Source organism: Pyrus communis, chromosome 1, assembly GCF_963583255.1.
Source record: "Pyrus communis chromosome 1, drPyrComm1.1, whole genome shotgun sequence".
NCBI classification, from domain to species: domain Eukaryota; kingdom Viridiplantae; phylum Streptophyta; class Magnoliopsida; order Rosales; family Rosaceae; genus Pyrus; species Pyrus communis.
The window spans coordinates 14535614-14548200 of record NC_084803.1 but is presented as its reverse complement, the minus strand read 5'-3'; the positions used below and the strand labels follow the sequence as shown (position 1 = coordinate 14548200).

The 12587-nt window shown below is 33.8% G+C and overlaps 1 protein-coding gene across 1 annotated transcript; it reads left to right on the top strand.

Moving 5' to 3' along the window:
* The first annotated feature begins 8636 nt into the window (after window positions 1-8636).
* On the top strand, window positions 8637-12058 carry LOC137742609 (pectinesterase/pectinesterase inhibitor PPE8B-like). The gene is made up of 3 exons (XM_068482523.1): window positions 8637-9206; window positions 9973-10494; window positions 11292-12058. The coding sequence occupies exons 1-3, from the start codon at window positions 8897-8899 to the stop codon at window positions 11987-11989; spliced, it is 1530 nt and encodes a 509-aa protein (XP_068338624.1). The 5' UTR covers window positions 8637-8896; the 3' UTR covers window positions 11990-12058.
* The last annotated feature ends 529 nt before the right edge of the window (window positions 12059-12587 follow it).

The following is a 12587-nucleotide window of genomic DNA, read 5'->3' as shown; positions in this document are numbered from 1 at the left end:
AAATACCCAATCACATATTATGGGGAAATGATTTTGGTTTGCAATCTCGTTTTTTTCTCTCTGGACTCCTTTTTTTATTTTATTCTTCGATTTATTCAATACAATGGTTAGAATAAAAAAGTGCAGAGGGAAAGAGTAAGTAAGGAAGTGTAAATCCTAAAACCTAAACAGTCTACGTCAAGATTGCAAAGAAAGAAAGACTCTAATAAAATTTTAGGTCAGGGACAACCATTACGTATCTAAACTACATATTAATGAACTCTTTACCAAAAGAGGGTGAACATACATTTTTGTCTTCTACCACAACAAAAAGTTAAAGACAATAACGTAATTTCACAAAACAAAATTTTGATGTTTTTTGTTTAAGTCTCCCAATCTCATATTATGGGGAAATGATTTTGGTTTGCAATCTCGTTTTTTCTCTCTAGACTCCCTTTTTGATTTTATTCTTTGATTTATTCAATACAACAGTTAGAATAAAAAAGTGCAGAGGGAAAGAGTAAGTGAGGAAGTGTAAACCCTAAAACCTAAACAGTCTACGTCAAGATTGCAAAGAAAGAAAGACCCTAATAAAATTTTAGGTCAGGGACAACCATTACGTATCTAAACTACATATTAATGAACTCTTTTTGTCAACCAAAAGAGGGTGAACAGACATTTTTGTCTTCTACCACAACAAAAAGTTAAGGACAATAACGTAATTTCACAAAACAAAATTTTGATGTTTTTTGTTTAAGTCTCCCAATCACATATTATGGGGAAATGATTTTGGTTTGCAATCTCGTTTTTTCTCTCTGGACTCCCTTTTTTATTTTATTCTTTGATTTATTCAATACAATGGTTAGAATAAAAAAGTGTCGAGGGAAAGAGTAAGTGAGGAAGTGTAAATCCTAAAACCTAAACAGTCTACGTCAAGATTGGAAAGAAAGAAAGACCCTAATAAAATTTTAGGTTAGGAACAACCATTACGTATCTAAACTACATATTAATGAACTCTTTTTGTCAACCAAAAGAGGGTGAACAGACATTTTTGTCTTCTACCACAACAAAAAGTTAAGGACAATAACGTAATTTCACAAAACAAAATTTTGATGTTTTTTGTTTAAATCTCCCAATCTCATATTATGGCGAAATGATTTTGGTTTGCAATCTCGTTTTTTTTCTTTGGACTCCCTTTTTTATTTTATTCCTTGATTTATTCAATACAACGGTTAGAATAAAAAAGTGCAGAGGGAAAGAGTAAGTGAGGTAGTGTAAATCCTAAAACCTAAACAGTTTACGTCAAGATTGCAAAGAAAGAAAGACCCTAATAAAATTTTAGGTCAAGGACAACCATTACGTATCTAAACTACATATTAATGAACTCTTTTTGTCAACCAAAAGAGGGTGAACAGACATTTTTGTCTTCTACCACAACAAAAAGTTGAACATACATTTTTGTCTTCTACCACAACAAAAAGTTAAGAACGGTAACGTAATTTCACAAAACAAAATTTTGATGTTTTTGTTTAAGTTTCACCTACAGGTGATTTTATCATTTCTAATTAAAAAAAAAATCACACACACTTTATATGTGGGCATATACTAGTCCTATTTTATATTTTGAACTCGAAAGGAGACTAGGAGTCTCAGTTCAAATGATATGAGATGAATGAAGTGGATATAAGACGACTTAAAATCTTCAAGTAATGATTTTCTTTACTAACGAGCTTGTACCATAAAGGTCCTTCTTTTAAAAATAAAAAAAAAATTAAAAGAAGTCAATAAGTTCGAACCTCGTTTATCGAAAGACAAGAAAAACAATATATTTTCAGTCTCAAAACCTATTGGGATCGTCTAAATCCATCAAATAATTTGATCAGTTCGCTATTCAGCTACATTATTAAAGAGACGTAGGAGGACAGGAAAGGAATAGTACTAGAATGCGCAGAAATTTCAGCTTGTTGGCTTCAAAACACGAAAGCGCAATTTGCAATTCCAAAGATGATCCGACAAATTGCATAAAAGAGAAAGCAAAGATTCTCTCCATAAACATTCAACCAACAATCCCAAAGTCGATTGATTTAGCTGGTGAGATGGAGAAATTTTTCAATGTGACAAAAGCCAATTTTATACATTAAGTATCATAATATAATTGGTTGAAATTTTTTTTTTCAAATTTCTAACCCATCGTATTATTATACTTAATGTACCTGACATGTTCTTGTCCCAGTAAAATTTAAAAAATCTCTGGTGAACCTGTAGTGCGGCCCACACCCCCACCTCCATATCATATACAGTTGTTCTTCCTTGATAACTTTATTAGCCAACAGTTTATTGCACATGAAAGTTGTAAGGAATACGGAACATGGTAGCCTACATTGTGCATCAAGTCTATTGGCTGGTCGGCATGACACGCCCTACACCGTCTTTTTGTTCACAAATTCAATGATGGGGACATAATAAATCTACCTTCCTAATACATACAATTCTTAATACGCATGAAAGTTTGGAAACTTGGACCTCTACTAGGTACTTTTATTCATAACCCAAGTCAATTTTAGGACTAACAAGCATGTGGTCCATATATGCTGGTTTTGATATGGTGATGAGTTTTTGTCCATGCGTTTCGAGTTCAAATCTCTTCTCTTTTTTAAATTATTATACTAGTTTCGAATCCTAAAAACAATTATATGTATGACACTAAATTGAAAACTATGATACAAAGGCATTGATCACATCGATCCTTAAACTTAATTACTAAGGTACATCAGAAATGAGAGATTTTCTAGTATACTCAAAATATAAAGAGGTACGTCATATTTTATTATAGAGAAATTTGTTTTAAAAAATAATTTCTTGTCAGAAAGAAACTTCAAGAGATAATGACATTCAAATAGATCCAACGTGCATGCGACGGTATAATTAATAGATCTATACTGTAGCCAACAGATTCAATAACGACATGCAAATATTATGTGGACTAAGATTCTCCTTTTTTTTTTTTCTTTTTTTTTTTATTTGAACAGTCAAAGTTAAGTCATGTTAATATCGTACATAAATTTTTTATAGAAAGAGAAAAGATAAAATAAAGAATGTAAAATGAATGAATGAAAGAAGATGGAAAGAGGATGGAAGATAATCCTAATAAGTAGGCACCCCAATACCAATAAGCTGAGAAGCGCGTTTTTTGACATGATGCTTCTCCAAACGCAAAAGCAAGTTTGAGTAAATTCCAATCAAACGCAAGCTGTAAATCGCGTTTTATTTTTGCGTATCTCCCCTTTTCTTCCTTAAAGCTCATTCATATGCCATTCTTCTTCGGCCTTCATTGCTTTTTGGAAAAGGACTTTCCATCTAGAGTTGACTGAATTGCTGCAAGTATTAGATTCCATTTCCTTTAATTCATAACATGGCACTTGTATTTCATCCGCATCTGTGACTTGCTTGACTGCCCAGAAAAAACATTTATTTTTAAGAAAACTAATTAAAAAAGCTTAAAAACTTTGAGTTTTAATGATAAGGATAAAATAAAGAGTAAAGTAAATGGTACCAGAATTGACTTTTTAGTATAAAAATATGGTTTTTCATTAAAGTAACAATACCATGAGTTTTTCGTTAAAACTCTATTTATTTTTCATTTTCAACAGTGAAATTGGAGTTCATGCCAAACACGGCAAAGATTTCAGTGTAACTGTTGCTCCCCCATTAGTATTACAAATTCACTTGTATCTTAATTTGTAACAGTGATATATTTATAATATTAGGCCTTAAGTACAATACATATCAACTTTTTAATCCATCTATATCATAATACGTGAATTAGTGTAATTATGTGTTGATGTGATTGTCACATTAGCATGTATTATGATGAGTCAATTGGATCCACACTTTTTTTTAGAAAACCTTAAAGGTACGAGTGAAACTTTATTGATAGCAGAAAAAATGTTACATCTAGTCATGGAGGACATAAACCTAACCCCTTATAATACAAGAAAAAATGATAAAAAAAATTACATGAAAAAGAAAGGGGACATCAACTTTATCCCTCTAAAAACAAAAATAATAAAGATACAAGAAAAAGAGGGAGGAGGGGAACATGAAACCTTACCCCTCTAAAGCTGAACCTAAAAGTATAACTGCAAAACAAATCGAGCAACACAACAAAATTTAGAAAAACAAACAAGAAAATGAGACAAATCTATATGCCGAAATACACACTTCTTTAGTAGTTACGCACGCGCACACACACGCACATATATATATATATATGTATATTATACTTTGTATTAATTGTGTTCTAGAATCTCATTGAATTTGATCACCTGTTCTACCAAAATGGAATTGATGATAACTTTCAAATTTTCCAAACTTTGAATTTGTTTTTAATGCGGATGATTTTGATCCTACATGCATCAATATTGATCCAAGAACATTAATATTCTCTTCTCCTTTTTTTTTTTTTTTTTTTGGAAATTGGGATCTGAGTTGTTACTTGTTAGGTTGGCAGTACTTATCAAGAGGATTTATGAAAAGGAAAAAGATAGTAGTGAGAGAGAGAGAGAGAGAGAGAGACAGAATGTTCCTTTCTTGCTTTAGAATTGTCTAATTCATAATTTCATAGATGCATGTGTCTTCATATGGCTTCTTCATTAGCTCATTCAATAACCCTGCAATTATTTCCATCACCATACATATACTTTACAATGATCTTGATGTTTCTTTTCATTTTTTTTAATTAAGATTATGATATGCAGTGACGGATTTAGGATTCGAACTTTGGGAGATATTAACGTTAAAGGGTAAGTTTTTTATAGAGAAACAGAGTGCGAAACGTGCAAAAAAAAAATTTAGTTTCTTCATCAAGACATTTCATCAAACACTTGATAGACTTGTTGTTGTCAGTCAAATTATGTACATATGTCAACACATATGGATATATACCAAAGCATCTAAAGAGTGATATTGAAAAAATTTATAAAATGTTATGAATGCAACCTATCGATATACGTCTAGCAAACATTACATATCATAAAAGATGTGTGTAGACTTGCATATGGTGGACAGAACATCATAATTCAAAAAGAAAAGAATTCTGTCGATTAAAAAAATAAAGAAGAAGAAAAGAACTCTTCATTCCCTTATAAAACATTGGAAAATAATATATTCTGGGGTAAGCCAGCATAACAAATTGACTTTAGAAGGTGCAGAAATCTGGAAAAGAGATATGTGTACACGTGGCGCACCGACAATGCAGTATGTTAATTATCACAATTAATCCAAAATTTGTCTTGGAAAAGCAGAGGGTGCGTAGAAAGACAAGTAATTTGCATGTGGTGGCCTCCAAGTAACGAGAATGACTCATGTGCATTGATTTAAATATCGATATCTAAATTTGTGTAAATATCGATGAATGTATTGTTATCGGTTGCATTTTAATGAAAATGATGAAAATTTGTAAAAAACATGAAAGAATTTAAAATGAAACTTTAGAGTTCGTATGACTGTTTGTCGATATATAACCGATAGAGTAAATTACACAAAACTACTTCAATTATGAGTTGAACCACAATCTCATGCATCATGTTTTAAACATTTCAATGTCATACCTCAATTTATGAATTCGTTGTAACGTCAGACCTCCGTTAAATTTTCTGTCAATTTGATTGTTAAATGATGATGTGACAGAAGTGGGACCCCTACTTTCCCAATTCAAATAAAAACTTAATTAATTATTAATAAATTCTTTATTTAACATTTAAAATTAATTATAAAAAAATCTCTTCCTCACCCACCCGGAGCGAATAACAGCTGATGAACGACTGCTCAATTAAACCCAGCTTCGATTCCATCGTCCCTGTTCCTCAATCGTTTCCACAAAACCTTCGCCACTCTCTGTTCGATCGAGTCCCAATCCCGTGGGGGAATCATGAAGTGGACTAGCAATCAAATTTAACCTTAAATTAAATTCTCCCTAATTGTCGTTAATACCAAGCCCTGCAACTGAAAATCTTAAATTAAAAGAATTTTAACAAAAAGTTCCCGTACGGTTCATTTTAACGAAAAATCATATTTTTACTTTAAAAAATTAATTATAGTACTACTCATTTATAATATATTTTTATCATTTTCGTTAAAATTCAAAATTTTCAAACATTTTTTATTAGTTTTTCTTAAATTAAATTCTCCAACTTAAAACCTTAAATTAAATCCTACAAATTGAACTAGCAGAAACAGAATTAGATAGAAGAAGGAAGATGAACTCAAGAGATCACTGACTTTTGAAAAAGAAAAATCAAGCCCTCAAAATCCATTTCAATTTTGACGAAATAAATCGAAAAAGAAAGATGAAAACCCTAAGAAAATTACAAAGAAAACTGATGGGTTTAAGCATTAGAACGTGAATTGATTCAATTGAAGATGACAATTAGAAAGGAAAGGAAACAAAAATACATTTTTGAGGGCTTGACTTTGACGATGGTTACGATTTCCATCGGAAGGAGGCTATCAGTCTGTCTAGTTGCAGCGACGACGGAAAGGGAGAAGGGTAGTGGAGCTAGAACTAGAAAAATTTCTCGTCAGCGTGAGGCTTTTTTAAAATTAAATTTAATAGTTAAATTAAAAATTAATTAATTTTTTATTTGAATTGGGGAAGGAGTCGGTCACATCCCTGCCATATCGTTATTTAACAATCAAATTGACAGAAAATTTAACGAAATTCTAACATTGCAACGAATTCATAAATTGAGGTATAACATTGTAATACTTAAAACATGAGGTATGAGATTGTGGTTTGACCTATTACTGAGGTAGTTTTGTATAATTTACCTCATCGATATGTTGGAAATATTGATAAAATCTATCGATTTTAGTTGAAGTTTAAGAGTTTTTCCAACATATAGTGAAGTTTAGACTTCACTTCTCATTTCCATATCTTTCACTAATTTTATCGAAGAATTTTCAAACACTACTTATATGATATGGGGATGCTGCTTTAGTGGCGTTCTTACCAAAAATGTAAATATATATATATATATATATATATAAGTTTTCTAAAATATTATTTTAAATATTATTACATTATTAACATGAGACATACTGCAACAAAATATTATTTAAAAAAAATATTATTACATTATTAACACAATATGTTATCCTAACGATATATCTGTATCATACAGGTTTTTCTCTTATCATGCTCATTTCATAAGAACATAATTAGAGCAACTCCAGTGTTGCAAAGACCGTCTAAGACAACTCACTATTGAATCCCTTAATGAACAGTAACTACCTTTAATGAACAATAATTGTCTTTTGCATCTCTACCGGTCTAAACTGAATAGCCATGGCAATAGGTAATAAAATATTAGTATTTTTATTTTATAAAATAATAAAAAATAATTTTATTTCAAATTTCGGATATGATTTTTAATCGGTCTCGTTGTACCACGTTTCATTAAATAAGAAATTACAACCCAAAGTATTTGAGAAAATATAAAATTGTGATGTAAGGTGGAAGATAATGATAAGATAGTTATAGAAAAATTAAATCTTTTTTTATTTATTTTAAAAATTTTCGGATTTTTTATATTAATTTTTTACATTTTTAATTAATTAATTAATTATTATTTTTTATTAATTTTATAATGTGGTTGATGTTATCCTGACATCAGCCTTGCTTCATGTGGTCTCAGGCTCTCGGGCCACTAATTCGAGTCGGCCTCTCACTCGGGCCTCCCCCGTGCCCCATTACCCGTATGAGTTGGAGCAGATTGCTAGGACTATTGGGTTATTTTTGTCGCCGATTCATCGGACTCAAGACATCGGTGGAGTTGCTCTTACTGAATAACATGCATAAAGGGATCCTGCTAAAAATCCAGTACCGCGTAAATGAATTTATGGGACATTCGGATGGGACGTGATTAATTACTCCTACAAGTGACCACTGCTAAATATTAAATCATAGCGAATTATTACTTAGATTTCATTTGCATGTGGGTTTTTTCAATTAGAGAATGAAATCCTAACTGCACCGTAGGGCCTGCCGACACATGGACTGTTTCTACTTTTGAACAAACGAAACACTGTCGTATAATTTGCTAAGCAAAAATTTGATATGATAAACAAAATTAATTTGCGGGTGATTGTTTCTGTCAAGTAACATTACAGGGGTTTGAAAGCAATACAACTCGGTAAAAAGATAATTGTTTTAATTCATACCATTGTTTAGCTAGAAGTTTCAAACATTGTTATGTCGATTTATCAGGAGTGGATGGAATTAGGGACCAAGGTTGTCCCATGACCATCTTAGATTCTTAGAGTTTAGAAAATATACATGAGAATGTCTTTTTTAAGGACAATTCAATGTTTGATACATGTCTTTTTTGTGCCATCAAGTGTTTGATGTAATACATGCTAGACATATTTCAACAGATGCGTCGACAACAGTTGACAAATTCTCTCTATATCACTCATTATATTACTTTGGTATATGTCGATATATATTGACATGTATGAAAATTAGTTTGGCTGACGACAACAAACCCATCAATGTTCGACGAAATGCTTGTGAATAACCTTTTTTTTGCGCGCTGTGTGCTCTGTTTCTATCTAACAGCAGCTTGTATTTGAAATGAGGGCCGCGAACAACTCTAAAAGATACTGCTTTCTATCTGTATATAATGTGGTCTTGAAGCCTGCTTCCCCAACCTGCAATCAGCACGACTACCGAGTCGTATGCCGCATCAACCATGATCCACGGCCTCTCTTAAATTCCCTCACCTGCCCATCCAACCTCTTCTGCTCAATCAACCCAATCCACTCTTTGCCTTAAATAGTCTCCTCCTCCACTTTCATATTTATTTGTTAGTCGCACACAATTTAGTAGGTCTTCATCATTAAGCACTTTTTTTGGTAAATGGCTTCTGGGAAGCTGCTTTTTTTGCTAGTCTTATTGTGTGCCTGCTCCAAAAGCAGAATCCCTTTTGCTAGCTGCAGCATCACAAATGACATACGGTCAGAGTGCTTGAAAGTGCCTGCATCCGAATTTGCAGGTTCCTTGAGGGACACCATTGGTGCTGTGCAGCAAGTGGCCTCCATACTCTCTCAGTTTGCAACAGCTTTCGGCGATTTTCACCTTTCCAACGCCATTTCCGACTGCCTCGATTTGCTTGACTTCACTGCTGATGAGCTGAACTGGTCTCTCTCTGCTTCCCAGAACCCGGAAGGTAACTACTACATAACAGAAAAAATTCCCTCTTCAATAAAAAAATAAAAATATTCCCCTTAATCCCTTAAGTTAAGTGCTTAAGTCTGTTATTAATTTTGGATCTTTTTGTTTATGTGACATTTTCCTTAGCCGTTGACTTGTTTTGGGTAGTTTAGATTCTGGTTCATGAAGTCAAGGGGTGGATTGAAATCTAAGCTAAATAAAAAATAAAATTATTTCCTCTGCAATTTCCAACAAGCTTTGCATGCAAGACACACATTCACTAACACTAATTTGGCACTCGTGGATTAGCCATCTACACTTTAAACTGAATAGATTATGATTTTAGTTGTATCCACGACCTTAATCACATATTGGCATATTGACTAGAGCATTGTACTTTCTCTTCACACTCCAAATTCAAGGCTCTCTCCCAATAATATAGATTTGATTGGCACTCGTCGTTTAGTCATCTACACTTCAAACTGAATAGATTATGATTTTAGTTGCATCCACGGCCTTAATCACATATTGGCATATTAACTAGAGCATCGTACTTTCTCTTCACACTCGAAGTTCAAATCTCTATCCCAATAATTTAGATTAGACTGATAGAATATTGCTCTATTAAAAAATCAGTAGCCTTTGATCATAGAGTGACTCAAGTCCAATAGACATAAAATTGGTCTGCAGACTGACAATTTGTAATCCAATTTCATTTTATAAGATTGAATTTTCATGTCAACCAATTAACAAAAAAGGCACCAATTTGTACTTTTTTTTAGGCAAAGATAACAGCACAGGGAAACTAAGTTCTGATCTGAGGACATGGTTGAGCGCTGCACTAGTTAACCAGGACACATGCAGTGATGGGTTCGAAGGCACCAACAGCATTGTCAAAGGGTTGGTCACAACTGGCCTCAACCAAGTTACCTCTTTAGTCCAAGGCCTCCTCACCCAAGTGCAACCTAATACCGATCACCACGGGCCTAATGGCGAAATCCCTTCGTGGGTTAAAGCCGAAGATCGAAAACTTCTACAAGCCGGTGGTGTCAATGTGGATGCAGTTGTAGCCCAAGATGGTACCGGGAATTTCACAAATGTCACGGATGCTGTGTTAGCAGCGCCGGATGAAAGCATGACCCGCTACGTTATATACATCAAGAGAGGCACTTACAAAGAGAATGTGGAGATCAAGAAGAAAAAATGGAACCTAATGATGATTGGAGATGGTATGGATGCTACTATAATCTCTGGAAGTCGAAATTTTGTCGATGGTTGGACCACATTTCGATCCGCAACATTTGGTAAGCATCTGTTCAATAATTTTCCCTACAATGCCCTTTCCTTCTTACTTGCAAATCACAACTTAACACATGAAAATATGTACATAATTCAAAGTGTTATTTGTATGTAAAGAGCGTAGTTTTATTTTATTTTATTTTTTTTTGGATTTTTCACCCTAGACTTTTTCTTTTTACATAAAGTATCTTAGATTTTTTTTTTTTTTGGCTTTATCCTGGTACTCTATTCTAAGACTATTGGAATCTTAAATGGGATCCCAACCAATTCAATAATGTTCACCAATAAATGGTAGGTGGGAGGTACGAGAGGAAAGTACATGGTCCCAATACATGTTAGCATACTTAATTTCTTGGCCTCACCTAGCAGAGCATCACCTTGGATAGTCTTACATCATGACCATAACAATTCATTATTTTGCCATCAGATTTTGTGTGCATTGCTTGTGTGCAAGTCTTTCCTTAATAATATCGCCATGGCAAATAGGTTATATACAACCGATGCATCTCTATTGGTAACATTGATGTTATAATTGTTAAACTTATGTAATTTAATTCTACGTTTTCCAATTGTGTTATGTGTCCCACTTACCGTTTTACATTTAAGTCCGGCATGACTTAAGTGAGATAGATGACGCAACTGACGAACTACAAAATTTAAAAATTGAGTTGAACGGCAAAAGTGAAACATGAGTATAAGTTTAGGACCATTGTTGTGATTTACTCCTTCTGTTATTAGGAATTTGTATTCAACCATTCATGTTGTGAAAACTGATCTTGTTTTCATGGAACTATGTCTTCAGCTGTGAGTGGTAGAGGGTTCATAGCAAGAGACCTAACGTTCGAGAACACGGCAGGGCCAGAGAAGCACCAGGCAGTTGCCCTAAGATCGGATTCCGACCTATCGGTGTTCTACAGATGCCAAATAAGAGGCTACCAAGACACACTCTACGCACACGCAATGCGCCAGTTTTACAGAGATTGTAAAATAAGTGGCACAGTTGACTTCATTTTTGGTGATGCAACTGTTGTGTTCCAAAACTGCCAGATCCTAGCCAAAAAAGGCCTACCAAATCAGAAGAACAGCGTCACGGCCCAAGGCCGGAAGGACCCGAATGAGCCGACCGGAATCTCAATCCAGTTCTGCAACATAACTGCAGATGCAGACTTGTTACCCTTTGTCAACTCAACTTCTACTTACCTTGGTAGGCCTTGGAAGCTGTATTCAAGAACTGTAATAATGCAGTCCTTCTTGAGCAATGCCATAAGGCCTGAGGGGTGGCTCGAGTGGAATGCGGATTTTGCTTTGAGCACATTGTCTTATGGGGAGTACATAAATTATGGGCCCGGAGCGGGGCTCGAAAGCCGGGTCAAATGGCCCGGCTACCGAGTGTTTAATGAGTCTACTCAAGTCCAGAACTATACTGTAGCCCAATTTATTGAAGGCGACCTGTGGTTGCCCACTACTGGTGTCAAATATACTGCAGGACTTGGGGCTTGAGGATTCAAGCAGTTGTGTGTAATTTCAATCTTGTACCTAAGTATATCTTCTTCAATCAATTTTGTTTTTTTTTTTTTTTTTGTTAAGAAAATTTAGAGCAGCAATAAGTAATTTAAGTACTATAAACGAACCAGTTATCTACTCTTAACAGTCAAAGTGAACCCTTTCATTCCGAGTTTTTTGAGTAAGAACTCATATTGAATCCAATCTCCCCAAGTAGGGTTTGAACCAACGACCAGTCAGTTTTCTACCGTACAATTAAAATACTGAAATAGGTTTTGGGTAACCAGCTCGGGCATTCTGCAAAACAAGGAATGGAAAAAACAGAACAAGAAAAAAGTCATGCGTATAAGTTTGTTATGGGGAGAAATTTGTCTACACCTCAGATGCCACGTCGATGATATTCTAATTTTTTCACGTGTTATTATATATTTTAACATTTTACATAATAGTGTGCAATGGGCTCGAAATACCACTACCGTAATGTCTTAATTGAATTGAGCAACTTGAAAATTCTCCCTTGAGTGGCAATTTTTTTTTTGTATCAATAAATTAGCAATTGTAATTAGGGTAATGTTATTCACACAATCATTTTACT

Bases quoted from the DNA above. Each gene is read 5' to 3' on its own strand.
- LOC137742609 (XM_068482523.1), top strand. From the start codon at position 8,897: ATGGCTTCTGGGAAGCTGCTTTTTTTGCTAGTCTTATTGTGTGCCTGC. The intron at 9,207-9,972 runs GTAACTACTACA...ACTTTTTTTTAG, and splicing joins TGCTTCCCAGAACCCGGAAG to GCAAAGATAACAGCACAGGG. The intron at 10,495-11,291 runs GTAAGCATCTGT...CTATGTCTTCAG, and splicing joins ATTTCGATCCGCAACATTTG to CTGTGAGTGGTAGAGGGTTC.